At 39.6% G+C, this 21612-nt stretch overlaps 1 protein-coding gene across 1 annotated transcript in view; it reads right to left on the reverse strand.

The window, feature by feature from the left end:
- LOC139305672 (phospholipid-transporting ATPase ABCA1-like) overlaps positions 1 to 21612 on the reverse strand; it is a 125633-nt gene that overhangs the window by 99495 nt on the left and 4526 nt on the right. The window contains exons 5-12 of the mRNA XM_070929595.1: positions 19955 to 20082; positions 18884 to 19081; positions 15488 to 15574; positions 15215 to 15410; positions 8542 to 8681; positions 7684 to 7800; positions 3799 to 3996; positions 152 to 357 (exon numbers count right to left, since the gene is read on the reverse strand). Coding sequence (XP_070785696.1) covers positions 152 to 357; positions 3799 to 3996; positions 7684 to 7800; positions 8542 to 8681; positions 15215 to 15410; positions 15488 to 15574; positions 18884 to 19081; positions 19955 to 20082 — 1270 coding nt within the window. The remainder of the gene's footprint in view (positions 1 to 151; positions 358 to 3798; positions 3997 to 7683; positions 7801 to 8541; positions 8682 to 15214; positions 15411 to 15487; positions 15575 to 18883; positions 19082 to 19954; positions 20083 to 21612) is intronic.

Genomic DNA, 21612 nt, shown 5'->3' on the forward strand with positions numbered 1-21612 from the left:
TTCTCAAAATGTCAAATTATTCCTTTAACTCATGTTAAACTAAATGTGTTACATAAGAAATATGGTTAGTTTTTCATTAAGTTATTGCAGTATTTCAATAGGTATGATAACAGCCCCTTACTTGTATTAAATAGAGAGGATGATCACATACCTTTCTTTCACTTTATTGGTGCGCTCTGCCTCTTCGATGTCCATGCGAATTTTGTATTTGACATAAGGAGGAGGGTGGCTGGAGTCTGACTGGAGGTTTTCAAAGACCACACCAGCCCAGTACGTATCGTTCTCCAGAAGTTCCAGTGCTTTGCTCACCAGATGGCCTTCAGTGGGGGTTGCCTCAAACTTATTCAGGTCTAAACACTGTCAAGAAATACAGAGGTATCACAAAAAATGCCTTACTTTTCTATGATCTTAGAGCAAATCATTCCCATGTTATATAAAACTTTAGTATCCACAAAGACAGAATAAAACAGAGGCAGGTATGAACTCACTGACAGAACGGCACATGGATATTTAGCGAAAAGTACCACTCAGCTATTGACTAAACCACGCACAGTCTAGTTCCAAATTGTCTGGAGCTGCCAGGGGGTGGGAAATGTTTTGGGCTTCAGACAAGCAAATGAGATACAGCCTCGCTAGCACTCCCTGTTCTGTAGCCTTGTCCCCCTGTTTCATGAGACGATAATGAGCTAGTCATCCTGGGAGGCAGTCACACCTGGCAGCTGTCCACACATCTCAGTGCTGCAATAGTTTTATCATTTCTCCCCCAGGATTCTCTAGTCTGTAATCTATATCAAGCTATGGTGGGAAAAAAATATCACAGCAACAGTATTACTTCAGTACATAGTAGTGAGGATATTGCAGCAGTGGAATGGTTATGTGAGCCCTAAGTTTGGACAAGTGCTGAATGAAATATATGGGGAAAAAAACGCTCTATATTAACCAGGTATAGAAAGGTAAATCCTAATAGATCACCATGGGAACCAACTAGCAGTAAAAAATGCTGTTCTTACATGTATATTCAAATTAATTAACATATCGCATTCCAAATGACCTTCAGAAGCTTTCATGTCCCTATTTAATCTTTTAAACTAAATATCAGCTAAATATCAACCAATCTCTGTTACTAAAAGTCTTACCAACTATGACGTGTCTAGAAGGGATAGAGCAAGATTGTTTGTGCATTTGGGTTTTCTTTTTTGTCTTTGACCACTAGGCCAGCAGCTAAGGTGAAGCTGTCCGATATCAACGATTTGACTCTGGCTCTGGACTGAGAAACTGGCCCCGCTGATAGCTTGCCAATCCCATCTTGGCCTAATTCAGAGACATCCAGGGCAACACATTGAGTTGCTCTAGTCATGGTAGCATCATGCTTCTAGGGACTGTGTGGACGCTGCAAACTGATAGTTCAGTGATTAACATGGGTGTATCCCAATGAGGTTATAAGCATATGATGAAGTTACTGGCCAATGTGCTGGTCAATTGGCTGCACGAGTGCTCGTTATTAGTTCTAGCAGAAGACCTACTACATATACTGTAAATCAACTTTACCTGCTCATATCAGAGAAACATCAGGAGCTCATACAGGTCAGTCATCCTTACAGAAACGACTCCTTAATGTTTAAGCAAAATATTACTATATTGCAACTTTCTCAATCTGCAATTGACCAGTTTGTTATGGATTTTTATTCCCAGGGTTATGACAATGATGCAATGGCACTGTTTACTACTGTTACTGCTGCCATGAAAACAGTTTACATGACTATTGCTATTTATTTTTTATTAATTCCACTGTTAACACCATGATCCTATTAAATTGGGGGCAATTCATAACTGAAGCAGCAGTTTGTGGCTCTAAATTGGGCCTGTGCTATTAAAGAGATGCAGCCGGATTCTTCAGTGTTTATGCTGGTGGTGGCACCATAGAGAGAAGCCAATTATAAAATGATTGTCAGACATTGATCATGAGTTATTAATTTACTCACACATATTATCATTTTAAGGATACAAATAACTAATTTGTGAAGACATATTATCAAGGAGTTTACCTCATCTATGTGCTGCGTCCATGTCTACACGTTTTTTAGCTTGTTTTTCTCCATGTATGCTCAAGAAATCAGTCATCTCTAAAGAGGGTTTGTGCTTGATTATTCTCCATACAGATGGTGCATGCAAAACCAGTAACCAAAAAGTAATTGAATCAGGCTAAATTATGTTTTTCATCAGCTGGACAATAGGTTTGTCTTTAAGATTAGTCATGAAAAAGCAAACTTTCCTAATTTCCATTTTCTATCCAGCAGTAAAATAGTTTATATAGTGTATCATGGTGGGCCTGATTTGCATTACTATATTGCATTATTTTCCTTATGGCTACTGCACCTGCTTACATTGCCTTGTCAATGCTGAAAGTATACTCTCCAGCCCTCTGAAAGAAGCTCTGTATTTCCCTACAGATGTATACACCCAGACTAGAGGACACCACAATAAAGGTTGTTGAATAACTGTTCTTATCCTGGTGTCCATTTTGAGCGATGCAATTTCCATTAAGGCAGAAGATAGATTGCATTATGTTGGAATTTCATTGGCCATGTACGTCTTACCCCAAGGGCCCAACCTGCCATCTTACCTGCCTGTGGATTGATATAATGTGCGTGCTATGCGAGTGTGGCAGGGGGTGTGGGTGGGCTTTATACATGTGTCTGATCACACAATGTAGAGAAAGAAGGATTTTGCTGCAAACTGTGCCACAGATCAATATATCAATGTCAACTGTGTGTGTGTGTGTGTTCCTACTCTGTTTGATGCCTTTACAGATTCACTATAGTCAGGCCCATAACAATGATTTCGTATGATTATCATGGAAGCAACGTAGTGACAGATCTTCCTGTGTATTTGACAGTTTGCTAAGTTAAGTTAACTTTAATGAATAAAAGACCAAAGTCTTTATATGCTTGTTCTACTAAAAAAACACAAAAGCAGATAGAGTGAGCAAGATAAAAACCTACATGTCATCTGGAAAAGTCTTGATTTTGCTTTTAACAGCAGCAGAGCACAGACACAGCAACAAAGGAGCTACAAAACAAAAACGCACTGTTTTACATGGATACATTGTGTCTTGGATGCAAAGCACCCTGCTCACATGCTGTAGCACACCTGGTGTTCTGCCAGAGTTGCGACACAGTTGCAAACAGAAAGATACAGGAGTAAAGTAAAGTGCAGCAATCATGTCAGGGATGCAGGACTTTTGCCAGATCACTGTCTTAAGTCTGTAAATAAAAGTACGTGTGGTAATTGAATAGCTGACTATGTCCTGACTGGGAAATTACCGCTGACGCTGTAAAATAAGTTGTAATATATATTTAATGTGTAAGATGCTGCTGCACTGGCTCAGCATGGCTAGCTCATCTGGACCATGTTTTTGGCAAACCAACAACCCAGAAAAGAGAGAACTTTTTTTTTTTTAACCAAGACAGTTTTGTTTGAGCACTTTAAAAGGTCACACAGCATTTCTTTTTAACGCCAACTCCAACCAAAGAAATCACATGGGTAATATCAGGTGAATCAGATGAATAACACAGAAGAGAAAGGCTAAAAGAGAACAGTGGAGTGAAGGCAGAACAAATATGTATTGCCAATTTCTTCACCTGTGAGAATTGTGTTTTAAAAAATCTTAAATGTCAGAGAACAGCCTATTTTTTAAAATAAAGAGGTCACGTAGCCCTCCGGTGCATGAGTGGTCTGGAAGCCCGGTTCACGAGATTCTACACGTTTAATAAAAGCACAGACAAAATAATTACATACACCAAGGAAGTTGGAGAGAAGCTTCAGGGTTTGGGTAGTGGTGTTGTAAACATTCCGCCAGTCGTAGGGCGGCATGCCAGGTGGACGATCCTCTGGAGGCCCGTTGTATAGGAAGTTGGCCAGCAGCTCAGCGGTCCATCCTGTGGCATTGAGACGCTGGTTGAGGATAGCAGCAAACACGGGATTTGCCAGCAGATTCTAATTCAAAAAGAAGATGTGTTAAATTATAGTTACTCTGGTTACTAGTGAGAAGTTTAGAATGAATGTGGCATGAATGCAATCGACCGAAGCGTTTTAGAAATCACTCTTTTATTTTAGGAGAGAAAGGATGGGAGGTCAGCTTTGGTTCTTTGGTGACAGCAACATTCATTCATCTGCAGAATTAATTAGGAGCATTAAGATAGATGGCACCATTGTACATCCAGGCTATGGGATACACATCAAGTATTCTCATAGCTAAGAAGTGCTCGTCTACAGCATACATTATGAGTGTACAGTACGCACACACATATGCACATTTGCATGGACATACATTAAGGACCAGAGTGTGAAAATGAATGCTAATTAAAACGCTGCCTGTACACAAACACACATACAGTGCACAAAACAGAGATGTAATGCAGACAAATGCTAATTCTTTTCCTCTCAATCTTCATACCTTTCACTAACATGATAAGACACATGTATGTGAAGCCTCTTTCAGTCATCTCAGGTCATGGATCAAGCTGCAATTGCTCTAGTCATGCAGGGAATTAATAAAGCTGATGTGCTTACAAATAAAACCTTGCCACAGTACTTAAGCCCTACATATATAATATATGAATATATATTTATGTATTTTTGTTTGTGAGAAATTCTAAGTTCTAAGCTCCTCAGACAAAAGCTACTGCATAATAAGATCATTTCACTCCCATCTGTTGCCCAGTATTTAGTAGCCACAACCACTCTCCTCACTCCCACCCAGTATTTCCACAGTTTCAGGCTGCTGCGAAATTAACGGCAAAATATTAATATGACACTGTTCCTGTAATGACAGTGTAAACATATATAACATATATAACATAAACTAAAATTAAACGTAACACTGATAATTTACATGTACACAGTCAACAGTGAGAAGGAAAACCAACCAGATAATAGATAAAGATATTTAAAACACCCATTCAATACCATTTATAATTTTAGAAAGAAAAATAAATATATATATATATATATATATATATATATAAGATATCTAAATCTATGTAGATATCTAAAAGAATATACATATATACCTACTCTTTACAAACAAATCATTCCAGTAGATGAATGTGAGTAGAAATGAGTAGAAACATTTGAAAGCGGACCATGTGGACTTTTGGAGAGGAAAAGGCGCCGTGCATCAACCAAGAACTGGGCCTCTAAAGTGTAAAATTCTGAGTTGAGATTCAGATATATTCTGGCCAGTGTGCTCAGTGGCATTTCAGTGTCAACACTTCTGATGATATTCTGCTTAACCTTAGGACAAAGTGTCAAATTAAGAAATCTCTATGCTGCATGTGACCTTTTAAAAAATCAGTACATCCATCTTCGTGGGTGCTACATTAAGGACATGACTCATCAAAAATGTGTGTATTTTAAGGTCCGTGAGTCATTTTGAAACAGGAATCGCAGAGTCATGCCGGCAAATTGACTGTAACTGTTAAACTGGCTCAGCATTTGAAATCTTCATCTGGCTACGTCTGCATGTGGCATAATTTTCAGTGGCATTTGGGCCAAAGAGTAGCAGAAATGGCATTTAACCTTGTTGGTCATGTGTCAGATGAAACTGTTTGTCACAAGAGCATCTTTCAGTGAGAAGTGAAATGTAGTCACTTGCCTTTATAAACAGGAGAAATTGTCAGACCCCCATGGCAAACGGCCAGTGAGAACGCAATTGAATCCATTAAAATGTTTACATAGGTGACAGGTTACATGATAATGATGTAAATTGAATGTCCGGGATATAAAAGTTTTTTTTGCAAAGAGTTATAAGCCTTAAGATTTTCATGAAATCAAACCCCATTTTTGATACTATTTATGGTCTGAATTTTTTCTGCAATAGCCAATTGATGTATTTACTTTCAGTAATTACCTCTCTGTGAAGCAGTTTTTATTGTTAGTGGCGTAGTCTGCCATTCCCACGCTGAAACTGAAGCTTTCTTCACACAAGAGATTCACAGGAAACGAGGCATGTGTTTTACATCGTGTCAGAGTTGTATTAAGTTACTAATACTAATGCTAATGCACACGGTACGTCCTACTGCTGCTGCTTCACATTAAAAGCATAACTGGCGAAACTACAAAACAAGACATTTTTGGACAGCAGATCAGTTTTTAAAATTACAAGGAGTTTTGGAACAAGGACCAGCCGTCGTGAGCCGTTAGATGAAGAGTTACGCTGGGATGACACATCCAGCCCTCAGAAAGATAACCAACTTCACTGTGCCCTGCTGTGTGGAAAAATACTTGCGCCATGTGCAGCATGAAATCACATTGCTGTTTGCTTATTGACCAACTTGTATTCACCCAGCTCTCATATTTCTAACGAAGTAGCTGATCCAGAATTCTGGGACCGCACTTGCGGTTACCATGGTAATGACGGGGCAAACCAACCAGGACTGAAATTTTAAGGATTACAACTAACGTATAAACAGTATGTAAAGGTATGGGTAGTTATGTAAAAGACACTTTCAACCACTTTTATTCGTAAGCCATTTCTGTACAGTATGTCCTTGTATTCAGCTCTACACCCTAAATCTTCTATCTCAAATGTAGTTGTGGTGGTGATGGTAATTGGTCCATCAACGTAAAACGTGTCTGCGACCTTGAAGGACCTCTGAAGATGACAAACCTCCGAAGCCACCAGCTTCGTAGCGAGAGGAAGAGAGAGAGAGAGTCGGGCTGGGGGAAAATGAAGACAAAGGAGGATTGCCGGCCCATTTGTGTAAAGGTTAGGGCTAGGGTAATGAATACCCTGGCTATATGGAGCTCCCAATGTCTGCTTCCCTCCAGCTGCCTATAAGCTCATTTGAAGTGACACTGGAGTAATGTCAGTGTCAAGGAAATACGGCAAGAGGCAAAAAGAGGGAGACGGAGAGAGGGAGGGAGAGAGCGAAGTGGTGGCAAAGAGTCCATGTCCTCTACTTCTATAGATAATCCTTTCTGCCAGGATGAAAATTATCCTGCACTTATCCGTAATTACTTTCCTCCCTCGGTTTCCATATCTAACAGAAGGTGCAACAAACTGATATACACAACAAGTATATTCTCACCTGCAGTATATATGAGGCTCATCATTTACATTTTTTACTGAAAAGTAACAGGAAGCTGAAGGATTTTATGTCCCTATGCATTAAAACGTTGTTGCATTTTTTTTTTGCTGCCAGAAGACACAGTGAAGGAGGTTGTTTTATGACTAGCCCCGCTAGGAAAATCCAGTGAAGTGGAGAGAAAAAGAAGGAAAGGATCAGCTGGTCTGGAGTACTTCTATGTAATAAAAAAAAAAGAAAAAAGAAATAACAACATCCAAACTGGCAGAGACTCCAGGATGCCGATTTTTACCTTTGGATGGAGCTTCATATTTATCGCAAAAATATGAAGAGTGGTAGAGATGTAACTCTGGGCAAGACCAGATGTGAAACAGCATCATACAAAAGCCAAAAGTACTGCATTATACATGTTTACAATTTGAATCGGACTAACTTCTTTAAAATGTTCGGTAGTCTCTGAAACTGGTCACCTGTCACATTCTGTTGAGAACTAGATACTAAACTTTTCTGAATAGCTAAAAGTAAAAAATAAGAAGAACTGTGCTACAGTGATTCAGGTCATTTTATTATGCTGCTTATTAGTGCAGAGTCTTACCCGTATTGAATTGACTTGAGGGCTATTTTCAAGGAAATCCCAGACTCGTGGCCCGAGTTCATCCCACAAATCAGCGAGCTCTTTAAGCATAGCCAAGGCGTTGAATGTGCTATTTGCCTGAAACAAAAAAAGAAAAGCAATATTTAACAATACAGTTATCTCACCTTTCCCTGACTGATAGCAAACCCACTGAGCCTCTTCTATTCACTCTGAGCCAATCCAGACATGAAAGTACTCCACATCTGCACATTTCAGCTAATCCCTGGAGGAACTCATCACATTGTAACACTGCCACCCCCTATGGTGACGAATGTAAATGGGCTTATTTACCCCTGAACATTGACTTGTAAACAATCTGACTATGTCTGGTGTGAAAAGGGCCTCCCGCGCCAGCACCGGGCCGCTCGCTGTGAAGTCGGCACATTTTGCTCACACTCATTATGCATTCTCAATGTAAAATCCTCGCTGCCTGCCTGTTGTTTGTTTTGCTCATGCAGTTATCAAAACAATGCTAATATCTTGGAGAAATGTCATGTCATGAAAATGCATTACATTCTATGAACAGGCCTCCAGACTAAGTATGGCATTAGTTTTATTTTCTTCCCCCAGGAGGTAACTTTGTGACATCCAGTGCTTTTGATTCCCCCCACTGGAGGCTTCTTCACACTTCACACAATTACTGATACCTGTAACTGGCCTGATCTTGTTCTTTGAGGATATTTAAATGTATCCACAAATAGTAAAAAGTGGTTTTAGCTTTCACTAAACTTACTTATATCATACACTGATATTCAGCTACTTGTCAAGTGCATGAAAAGTCAGCGTGTAAATACGTTCCATTTTTCTCTCCACACTTGCCTCTTTCACCATGAGGCGAGCAGCAGGTGTGTCAGGTGTGTAGAGGACTTTCCCTTGCAGTAATGGCTTGAAGGTGCTCCAAAGGTAGCGCAGACCAGGTGTGCCCTCCAGGGTGTCGACAAGAGTCTGACAAAAAGCATCTACAGAAGAGAGGAAGAGAGGAGAGAAGACAGGGAAAGTCAAGGCAAGACTGAGCCTCAACATTTCCGAATGCTGCGTGAATACTGTACGCTGTATGCGCTTTCATAGGACAGGAGAAAAATCTGTACAAAATCAGAGAATCTGCAGCACCCAAGATGAGCAAACATGATAAATATAGCACATGAGCTTGAAATTCATATGTGGCTAACATAACAACACTCTCAATACTTTTTTCCCAACCCAGAGTGAGGAAATATGAACACAGCACAAAAATCACATTTATACAAGCAGGAATAACAAAATCAAAATCAACCCTTTGGGTTTATGCAGTCATAAGAGTATCAGTTAAAAACTGTAACCTGAAAGCAAATATTCAAACAGCAATGTTAGAATTAGAATTAGCAATTGCCTTGCCATCAATATTTAACCAATTAACCAATATTTTTTCTGACATCTTGTTGTTGATAAGAGAACGTACTATCTAATCTGTTAAACACACCATTGCTTATGAAGTGGCTATCTGGTCAGTAACTGGTACTTCATTACTCATCAGCGACCAGAGAGTTGTGGATGTATTTACAAAATGTTACTACTTTAAAAAAAACACACGCAGGCTGAGGAAAACAGAAGCCAAGAGCTCAGACCTGAGTGCATAGGGAAAAGCTTCTATTGAGCAGAGGAAAAAAAAAAAGTCAATATGCTCAGCAGCAGTACGATCATTACTAATTTAACTTATCTGCCAACGTGAATATTGCCAGGTTGGGAGAGTGCTGAATAGGTTACATGAGGACCTGCACAGCAAGGAATGAAGCCTGAAGTAGAAAGAAAGCTTGTGCTTGGATAGTGTCTGCCTTGTTGTGACTGAAAAGGTGTGAATCTTGCAGTGTGGTAGTTCATCAGACAATTGATCAATTCAGTGTGTCGTCTGCCAGTCAATATGACCGTCTGCCTTTCTGATCTGTTGCTAACTGTCCCTTTTGTTCAGACACCTGTCATTACATCAGTGCCTTTTCCAACCCTCGTTCATTTTTCCCCTGTCAAAACCTTAGCCCTGCACTTCTTTCATCTCACCAGGGCAACCACTTACCCCATCAGGGAGATTTTAGCGGCCATTTTCAGTGCAATTAAATGTTAGCCTTTCTGCCTGCTGGCCATCTTTCCCAGGTGCTCCTGGGAGGTCTGTGTGCGGGCAGCTAATGGCCACCCTTTAGTCTGAGTCTGGCCAGCTGTCCCCTCTACAAACTGCACAGATGCCACTTCCTGAAATCATAACGCATGAAAGACAGGAAATATGTGTGACACACAGCTCAGTGGCTCTCTGCTGTTAGGTGTCTCTTGGAAAAAAACTCCAAATTGTACATTTTTTGATTTTAAGTAGACTTGTAATTATTCATTGGAGAGAATTTTATAATATGCATGTCAGTAAGATAAAAAGGCTTAGATTTCCGATGGAATACTGCAAGATGCCAAAATGGACTGATCAAGGTACTAAGAGACATCGAACACAGGGGGAACAGAGAAGACGGATCACCCTAAAGCAGTGGTGTCCAATCTGGAGTTCTGGACCTGCGATGGGGTGCCAAGATAAATCTGAGGGGTCACAAATCGATTAAAGAGCTAAGACAGAAACATTTTGTTACAGGAAATAGTTAAACTTACTGGAGTTCAAAATGTTTCTACATTCAGAATTGTTTTGGATCAATATGTTTTGTGTGTTTATTTAGTAAAATGTGATGAAAAAACATTTCCATTGGCTATCGTCTGATTTGAATGCAGATACATTTTAAAAAGGCTAATAAAAAGCTCATCTTAGGGTTTCCGAGATTGATGAAAAGCTAAATTGTCGTCAGATGGTAGCCGATGGGTTCCCAGATTGCATTTCGGCCAATGCCTCGTTTGGTCTCCACACAGAGTTGCATGCAACCAAAGCCAGCTCAAATGTGTTTGGTCAATACTACTCTGACTACAAATGGACTAAAAACAGAAACCAGAACGTTTCCGATACCAAAATCTTGTCCCTTACCTACAGATTCTGGATTTCTATGCAGATATCTGTTTATAGAGACTATGACTATAGTGAACTGCTGTAGCTGTGAGTCAACCTCTGTCTCATCATCCAATCTAGAAGAATACCTGGGTGCTGCACAGAGACATATACCAAAATCTATATCCCTTTGGTCTGTACAAATCTATTCAAAGTTTGAAAGAAATGATGGTGAATATGAGAATAGACAGCAAGGCAAATGGACCTTGACCAACATGCTCAGACCATTTACAAGACACAAAGAAGAAAGAATTCTAGTCAACAGTGGAGCATGAATATAGATGGCAGTGAAACATGCCCAACACACTAACATTAGGTATCTTTGTGTCGTGGGAAACATATATCAGCATTTGATCATTTATGTGCTAAAGGGAGCATCAGATTACAGAAGTTACACCTTCTCCAGAGCTGTGAGCTGCGTCGTTCTTTTTGACAACAGATCTTTACTTTATAACAAAATGGTAGTATGAAAGAACAAGATAGTCTGTTCTTTACACCAGGTATAGCCATAGTCAAATAATTGCTTGGAGCCTGAAGTCAGCCCCTCAACTTACCTGGCAAATTTAATCAATTTGAGTTGTACCCTAGAGATGGGCTCAATTCAGCACTACAGTGAGACAGTGCCGCCGACACACTACAAATGCTGGTGCTGCGCACACACACACAGTCTTGCACGTGAAATCACACAAAAACAAAAAAGATATTACTCTACACATTACTTATATTTCAGGCATTTCATGCAATGTACAATTTGGAACACACTCAGACAGACATACACAAACACACAGCACACATGTACACTTAATATGACACGCAAAAGTCTAAAGTGAACTACCCCATGAATCAATAAAGCAGCACTTACACCTTACAAGCAGTACAAATCAAGTGCTGTCTTGCAGCATTCAAACGGAAAGTCAAACATGCGTGAATAAATGTCATTGAAGTCTCTCTCATAAGAGACAGAGAGACGCCGCTTTGACATTCACTAGTGCAAGACGAGCCTCTCTCACTCCCAACAACTGCCAGGACAGACACGTCTGCCTTCTACGGCTCCAGCATATATTAAAGGGATGTGCTTAAAACTAGAAATAAAGGGTACGAATTACTAATTATTCAAAGAGACACCCATGGGCAAATACTCAGAGGATGACAGGACGAGTCTCGAGATATTTAGGAAATGGGAAAATCACACCAGTAAAAATAGGACAATGCAAATGAAAGAGAGAAAGTTTCTTTGACTGATCACCAGAAGATATATTAATTTGTAAGGTTGATGTTAGCTGTGGGTAAAAAATATCACATTTTAATCAACAACTGCAGCAAATGCAGTTCAATTTCACTTGCAAAATACATTTGCAAGATATTTGTAAGATACATTGCAGAGCCATGTAATCACTTCTTATTCATGCTAATCTACAGGGCAATTTTGAAAATGGAAACAACTTCAAATTACTGTTTACTGTCATGGAAGAACAGCTACCACCCCAACTATTCTGTGTAAATGACTCAGAAGTTTTCCTTTGCTGTCAACGATTAATTGGGAAGGGAACATTACTGAGCCGTTAACAAAACCTCAGTGTTGGCCTTTATTATAGCTATTCTACTATTCCTTTGAGTGTACTCTTACACTTACAAAGGAGTTGTAATTGGCCATTATGCAGACACCCTGCATATTCCAGATTCATTTAACTGTACATAGACCAACACAATGAAATGCCACGCCAATCCAAAACAGCCATTAGCATGCTAACAGAGATGTTAGTGCTTATTTTGTGTAGATGATACAATGTTTTTGCTAATTTGCGCCGGCACAAGCATGCAATTCCACTCTACAGGGCAACTTTATTCCCAGGGAATAGAGGCTTCTTATTAAAATCTAATTTTGTGCAGTTGTTTCCAAAGAACAAGCATTTAATGACACAGGAATGTCTCTAATGAGCATGAGGCTGCAAGAAGTTACACTGAAGATCTAATTCTCAAGAATTTTATGGAACATAACAAACAAACATATTCAAAGCTCTCCCCACCACCACCACTTACAACTACTGTCATACTTTTGTTTACTTTTCTTTTTAATACAGACTGGCAGTGGGGTTTTTTGCACAGCACTAGTAAGAAAGGGTTTATGTGGATATAATCTTTGTGAAAGAATTGTGATTATTTGTTTTCTCAATTATTTCTGCTTGACTGAGGCAGGTTTGAAGAAAATACATTCAAAGAACTAATTTCAAAATATAATGTGGGAACAAAGTAACCTTTATTTTAACAATATGTTATTATATTTCCAGTATTGGAGCAGAAAACTTGTTTTGGAAATTATTTATGAAGAACAAACAGCAATGCTTATCCCCATGTGGAAAAAGTTACCATCCCTTAAATGACCAAAAATAGAATCAGGTGCACTTAAACAGGTGCAAATGATAAAAAGATTGTTAGCATTAGAGGGTCTACCCATACATCAACATCAGACACATGGTCAGGACTTGTTTTATATTATTCTACAAATACAGAGAATCTCAGACTTTGCAGCCAGTCCAATTAGAAGAGGCCATCTTCACAATGTTAACCCATTTAACTTCAAAATGCTTCAACAAGTTCCAGAAAACCCAGAGTAAAACTAAGTGAAGTACAGGCATCTTTCTTTGCACAGTTACTGTCAAAGTACATAAGCCAACTCTAACACAAACTTGACCTACATGATAGCTCAGGAAGGCTTCCCAGAAGACACTAGGGGGAACAACAAGGTATCAGGCGTTTGGTAAAACACTGCCTTTCAAAAGGTCACATCATATGTGAAGCATCTCACAGCGGTTTGGTGATGCCTTATTGCCTTTGGCTAATTAAATGACACATCTCACAGTGTGAACTAGCCCACTTCTAACAGTAATGGAGAAACACCTTTTCTAATTTTGAAGTGGTAGGCATGTAAATGTACAGTCTACTGTACCTCATGTGTTTACACTACAAGCACCATGGTCAACAAGTAGCATTTCCTCTGTTACAGAAGTTAGTCACATACATCAAAAACATATTTTATGTATGTACAGTGTGCCTATTTTACTTTGATATAAAGTCCTCACCCACTAGACAAATGTATGCATCAGACACACACTTTGATGCAGTAATGCCAGCAAAGCAGAGCATGTACTGGGTTAGATCAAAGGGTGATTCATATCAGTACTCAACTCTATCTGTCATCCACAAATGCTTGTAGGATCTATCTTTCCTCTTTTATTAATTAAACCCTCGCAGGCATGAGAACACTCATTCACCTACGACCATATTGAAGGTGGGTGGTGTGGCCCAGATTTTCAAAGCGATCTGAAAGTACCACAGTTTCTTCCAATGTGGCTACCTGGAATACATCTTTCATGTAGTAGTAGCACCAGGCTACTGCAAAAGGACACTCTGGTTGGCTAAAGCTGTGGAGGATACTCTGTACCGTGTTACCATGTTTAGACACTGCATATCATCAGGAGTAACTGAGACAATGAAATCCTGGGGATGCACTAGACCAAGCAATTCAGACAGCTCGAGGACATTTTAAAGGCATCACTGAACTCCATTAGGACTGCCCCCTTCCAAAAAGCTTTACAAACTGAGCCACATTCAGTGAAATCAATACAGCATTGGGAATTTGAGTACAAATGCTGACAATATGGCTGCTATGGTTGTATTTCCTTACTGACTAGTACAAAATACTAGTTTAGAATGCAAAAAAGTGTCTTAGTGACACCATCTGTCCTCTGTGAGAAGTTCGGGTTGCCATATGTTCATTTAGGATGTTATATATTTGCGCCGTGTGGCTCTGCACCACCCAGATATCAACATCAGTTTCACTCAGACAACAACATTAGTTTTTACTTGGGATAAGTTGCTCTGGACTTTCCTCTCCATTAAGAAAACAGCATTATGCCAGGGTGGGGAGTGCACAGCTTCTAAATGGAATGAGACTGATTTGATTGGCTACGATTGATGCCAGCCCCTGACACAGCCGCCGATAATGTATTCCTAATCAAACCCAGTTTCCAGCTCTGGCACCGGTGCCGACTGCGCCACAGGTGCCTGACTGCACTGTGTACCATGCACCACTAATTCATCAAAATAGGAATCATTGGGGGGTTTTTCTCACCTGCATGCATGCAAACAGTATTTTGATAACAGGGGTTTGTATTAAATCTGTCTGTACAGGAGCACATTTACCAATCATTTAGGTACAGTGTACTAAAAAAGGGGAGAAAAGCTTTGATTTGATTTGTTTAGTCATGATTCATGCCATCCTTCCACACCTACTGATCAACCATTACTCCCAGTCCTTCCCCTCCTTCCAAATGCAACACAGTTATGCTGTATGCCTCTGGCTGCAAAATGAAAAATCAATTGCTATGTCCTGTGATACTGTGGTCAAGTTAAAATTTAGATATATGATTAAGAAGCAAGTACTGAGTGACAACTTTGCTTTAAAAAGGAGTTTGCTGCAGCACTTACCGGAACTGTTGCCCATAAGGGAGGTTGAATTGTTGTTAGCCATCGGTCTAGATGAGCGTAAACTGATGGGTATATTGGAGGAATTGAAGTCAGGCTGATTGTCACATAGTAGCATATTGATACTGCCGATCATGTTCCTTTGAAAATCCGATGAACTAGCAGCCTTAAAGATCATGGAGTTCTGCAACCTGGCCATCTGGATGCAAGAAAGTCAAGAAGTTGTATGAAATATGGATTCCTGTTCAGTGTATATGATACAGTAGCAACACTAACCTCCTCAATCACTGGTAACGCATGTTGAGTGGTTTTCCCCATCAGTGTCGCTGTGTCTGCTGGATTCAGATCCAAAGCTGAAGGAAGCTAAAGGAGGGTATGAACAGTTGGTTTACAGAACAATACTGTAGCTGACACCATGTATGGCCAAAACTTGATCCAATGTATAAATCATGCTTGCAGGATTGTTTGCTATTTTGAAAACACTCAATTGTTTCAAAAGCTGTCTTTTTTAAACTATGTCTTGAAAAAAACTTGTATATATATATATTGTATAGCCAGCAGCTACAGATACTGTTGTATGTCCATAGATTTTATGACATTACCTGTGACGTCCACACCTTAGCTAAAAAATACCAGTTCTATATGAGCGTTTCCATTCAAGATACTATATGACGGCAAAACACATACTAATTTGTGCATCTTGACCTGTAAATTGTATGCCAACATCATCATCCCTGGCACTGGTTAATAAAAGCTGCATTAAAATGACAAGTGTCACTGTGTGTTACAGTGACATTCTGAAGGTACACGGTACGGGTCCAATTAGAAGAACTAAATGGCATGCCCTTTTATCCACTGCCATTTCCATGCATCAAGTGTCAAGTATAGGCTGTATTAGGAGTGACTGTATTGTCTTTCAGCGAATAAAATTAAAAAAGCTTAGGAACATATGCAAGATCAGAAGGCTGAGAGATGTATAAAGAAGTTTGACAATGCAGTAGTATTTTTAAGTAAAACTCTATTCACAAATTGAAGCCCATTCAGGCATAATTTGGACAACAGCCTGGCTATTGATTGAGCCTCGAGTACATCCATTTTGGATCATATTTACTCCCAGTGTGCACAGAGCAGGTGTAAAGAGGAGACTTAGCAAGAAAGCACAAGAGTCTCCGACAATTTTGAGCAACATGGCTGAAAATCGCCTTTAAAGGAATCAATGGAAGGAGAGATTTCAGCCATGCCACAATAGGAGGCAGATCAAGTGAACCATGGCACAAAACTGATTTTCTCAAGATCATTTGTTAAACTCAATTTCCGCTGCACTTTGTTATTGAATACTCCAATGGGTGAGTGTGTTTCCTTTGCTAACCAGCTAAGCTGATTAGAAAACTACATATTTTGAAGGGTTCAAAAAGTTACGGTTTGTCCATCTAATGAACTGCAAAGGGTATTATGCTGTGAAACAAGACACACTTTGGCATTTGAATGACCTCTGTTGAGCGCCACATATATTCAAATGAGTGTTTTGTTCTGAAATGATTTCTAGAAACCCCAAAACAAAGTTGTGAAACCCATGTCTAAATCACCCTCTGCCGCTCACCACCTCAGTGATAAACCCCGACTTCGTCCCTTGTCCTTTTCTTTATGTTGTTGTTGTTGTTATCGCAATCATTCAGCAGCGTCAAGCTTTAAGTGTGAAGGCTTGATGTTCTTTTCCATCCATTTGCTTGCAGCACTGAAGAGCTTTTCCACCATATCTTGTCTGGGCTTTTCTTTTTCTTTTTTCTGTGTCTGAAAATGCCTGTGGGCTTAAATTGTTCAAATGCTCTCTCCTACGAACTTCCTGCCTTATCACTTATTTATTGGATTTGCTGTCCCATATATTTTCTCTCAGAGATAAACTCAAAGAAAAGTGCAGGCTTTCATCATCCCAAAGGGAACTCAGAGATTTAAAAGGACTCAAGAAAACATTGGTTCTAATAAATAATTCCCACCTGATTGCATGCATTCTAGTAAAATCACTTGAAGACACAGAGGTGGACATGACAATGAGAATTTTAAAAGCTTGGACGCTATGGGACAGCAAATGATTTCTCACTCAAAATGGAAGAAATAAAAACACATTAAGAGAATGGTGCTATAATAACACAAACTAAGTGTTGAGGTGTTGCTGGTAGGTTTGGCCATAAAGTGGATGTGTTAGCAAATATATTTCTTCATCTCTCTCAGTCACAGAGCCAGACAGGCATAACATTTAACTTTTAAATTGGTAACTCAATTGGCTGGCACAGAAAATCATTGTGATTCAATTCAATTTACTGCAAGCCATGCGAGAATTATAGTTAAAACAGAGCATGTGCAGACGATACTTTTTAACTGTATTAAGCTCTGGAGATTAGTTTTATCTTACAGTATGTAATTGATGGAATATCCATGCTGAAAATTACCTTGTGTGGCAATGTTTACTTTTTCTTATTCATCTCATATCAAGTTAGGATGAGTTTCTATCATAACTCACACAGATAAAATGTCAGAAAGAAGAAGGCACAACAGGAATTTTTGGAATACAAAACCTACCAACACTACCTTGGCATTTCATTTTTGCTTAGGTGTTTAAGTTCACAATATCACAGCCAATAATTCAAGACCTCACCATCAATGTCAGCAACAATAGGAGAACTGGATAGCTGAACCTTCTTCAAATGATTTGTATCAACAACCCTGCACTAATAGGCCTACTCAGCAGTTTAGGAACCAAATTGTATCAGAAAATAGTGAATAACGATGTAAAGGTATATCCTATAAGGTTTTGCAAAACAAAATACATTTCTCTATGACTGATGGATCTGGAAAATTTGTGTTTTTTTAGCCAAATGTTTTGAATGTTTCAGAAGCTGATTTTAAGATGAACTGAAGTTAAACATAATTCTGCTTTTTATTCTACACTGCTCAAACAAACACCCCCAAACTGGTATACAGGGTGCATGGATTTTTGGTTCTGACTGACAGTGTCAGTACTGTAATTAAATTGGTGAAATGTTTGTGTGGGCAGGCACTATAAATAGTCCATAATACCACTTCAGTTCCAATGGCCACACGTGTAGATCACCACCTGGGGTCAACGCGACTTCAGCACTCGGTACATTTATATGTGACTCTTTACGTTACAATGTCAATCAATGTTCGGAGGCTATACAGGCTATTATGTGCCCTATCTCCTAGCAATGCCAGTCCTCAAATGTCAGTCATGGGAAATGCCCACCAAGTGGCCTGAATCCTTAGATGCTGTTTCCACAAAAATATTCCAAGACAGTTTTATTCTCTTCAGAAAAATGATGAAAATGAAATAAGCGCAATAGCTGCAGTATCTTCATTTAGACTCAATGTCTGACGGGGTTCAAATGCAAGTTATTCCTCAATCATGCCAGTGGTGGCTGAGACATCACAAGAGTTTCAGATTTACATTTTTAATACCACCGTCATTAGCCCAGGCAGTGTGGCCTGTATCCCCATCAGGTCATTAGTGTAAACACAGTTCCCAAATGCATTCACTCTCCAACTCTTATCAGAATTATACTTATCATTATTGTGTTTCGATGCAAAATTCCTTGACTCAAATTAGACACTCTGTGAGATGTGTTTGTTGTGTGGGCAACAGCAAGAAAAGCTCACCTCAGAAAGCACTTTCCTCGCATCCAGGTTTTGCAGGAGTACTTGCTGGGTGTTAATCAGCTGCCGTGTAGAGCGGGAGCAGCTGACATTTTGAAACACCTCCTTTTCAGCTTGGCTGCTAAATTGGACATACTCATCCAGATCTGTTCCCTCACACAGGATGCTCCTCAGGTTGCCTGGCCGTGGGATGCCCATCATCTGAAAAATAAACAGCAACTTTGGTAGAAGTTGACAGACAAGAGAACTTTGCATCTGACCATATTCTATTTATTCATGTGTTGTGTCTCATGGGTGGTTGGGCAGGCAGATGGTATGCAAAACCACACATTTCAAAATCCAAAAAAAGTAGTGTTTTCATTATAATGAAGTCTTATTTTTCTTAGATCACCCTCTAATAAAGACTGACATGCACAAACACAGTGACAGTTAGAAACAACTGTAAAAATGTGACAGACACAAATATTAACACCCACACAAATATTGTAGACGCATACAAATAGATCATTTGTATCATACCAGACAGTGTACAGTGATACCAAGCAAGACAGCATACATAGGCAGAAGACAGATAATGACCTGTGACCTGTTTCTGGGCACATAGCACAGTTTGTACCAGAGCCCACTACAACCATCAGAAAGCCTCATTAACAGTAGGGACTCTTTTAATCAGTGCACATTGTATTTAAGCATCCTTGTCAATGTCAGTGAACATAATTACCTTCTTGCAGCTCATCTGATATTAATAGGTAACAATATCAAGTGGGGGGCATTTAGAGACACTCTGCTGTTGCAAGTTCATTTCATTCCAAATTGCCTTCTGTAAGCAGCTTCAAACGACTTTTTTGTCAAGCAAATACTAGAGTTTGCTTTGATTATGACTGTCGAGACAAAGAGTCCCAGAGGCAGATCTCAGGACATGTTATTCTTCAATGTTCAAGCACAACACTCTTTGCACATTTGGTCTTTTGAACACTTTGATAACATTTAAATTAAAAATCTTGTTTCAAAGCAGTTGGGATTCTTATTGAGACTGGTTTCAACAGGCGAGCAGAGTAGCAAAGTGACACTCACTGGATTGAGTTGAATCTCAGCATTCATGAGGCTTTGGACCACTGTCTGTGGCACAGACAAATTCTCTTTTAGATGAGCGGAGAAAGTTTCATCGTCTCTCAGAATACTCCTCAGGATCAATGGTTGAGCTTAAACATAAAGATAGAGAATCATTACTTTTGCAGAACAGCAATTGACACACAGCAAAAACAGGGACACATATTTTGTGCGCAGCTGACAACTGGTCAAAGATGGAAAACTTGTTTCTAACCTTATTTTCATAGTTTTATCTATGTTTTAGCTATAAATCCTCACTCGCTCGCCATCTGCATTGCAGATATTACGCAGCCAATCCTCCTGCATTGGATTTCCACACTACTGTTCACAAGTATGGGTGTATGCAGAAACTTGTGTGAGACATGTGTCACTTGCCCTAGTGGACACCTATGCCAACCATGGAGGAGAATGTGACAAACGGGACAGCAGCCCTTCCACTGCAATGGAAGGTTGATCTAACCAAAGCACTTGATGATTTGTTCTACTGTTGAAAGGACAAGATTGCATCCAAAGTTTTATGTGTTATTGAAAAAATTGAAAATCAAGAATGCAGAGCTCATTCTGATTTGGTTTTGTTATACATGCTGCTTGGAGTTGCATTACAGTCTGATGAATTTGAGTCTAAATTATACTTTTGAGATGACCAATGCAATTAAGTCCTTCACTGGTGCAAGTAGGGGTTGAACACTTGAGTCGTGTAAGTGTGTGAGAGGAGACAATTTGTTGCTAAACGTGTACCAGATTGTTAACCAGCCATTCGCTCCTGATTAGCTGGCCACAGATAGTCAGAGTTTAAAAGAGCCAGCTTCAAAACCAATCCACAGTTCACAATGCCTTAGCAAAGCAGGGATCCCACCACAGTATATTCACACACCCATGCACATACTGTATCTATTCAACATGTGTTTTCTTCCCTCTGGGACTCCAACATGTGCTGCTGAGACGATGAAAGGGGGTTATGTAATTTAATTACATTGGCCTTTTTGCAAGTTTAATACATGCAAGTCAGTCAATTACCAGGGTGAGGGGAGGAAGTGACTTATACTGGGTTATTCAAGGTTCAATTAAGATAAATGTTTGGTAAAAATTACAATAATTCAGTATTGTCTGAGATTAATTATGCTGCTTGATGCACTGCAACACCTCCTGATTCCAACTGAACACATATTATTATGCCCCTCATGGCTGCAGGAGCATCAGAAGGGATGGACAGGGTGAGATGATGAGGAGGTAGAACAGTGTTTTGGGCTCTTCCTGAACACTGTTGCCTTTCTGATTGAAGTGACCACCTGAGTCTTTTAATCAACCCTTGATAAAAACAAAAAAAGGACAACACAATCACCTTTGCCATCCTTGTCTTTTGATAGTACTCTGTTCCCCATTCTTGTTAACGACCTTTTGTGCTCTCGCTTCAGACAGCGAAACCCATTAATTATGCCCAGGCTTAGATCTTTGATGGATTTAATCTTGTATATTACAAGCCAGCGACCCCAAAATGCAAATGGCCCACAAGCCGTTTGTTGAACAGCAGCCCCCCCCCAACCCCAACCCCCCTCCTGTGTTTTTGCAAATTAGGTGGCGTATGAAAATCTGAATATCATCAGGCTAAATGAGCCTAATGC

Source organism: Enoplosus armatus, chromosome 23, assembly GCF_043641665.1.
Source record: "Enoplosus armatus isolate fEnoArm2 chromosome 23, fEnoArm2.hap1, whole genome shotgun sequence".
Lineage (NCBI taxonomy): Eukaryota > Metazoa > Chordata > Actinopteri > Centrarchiformes > Enoplosidae > Enoplosus > Enoplosus armatus.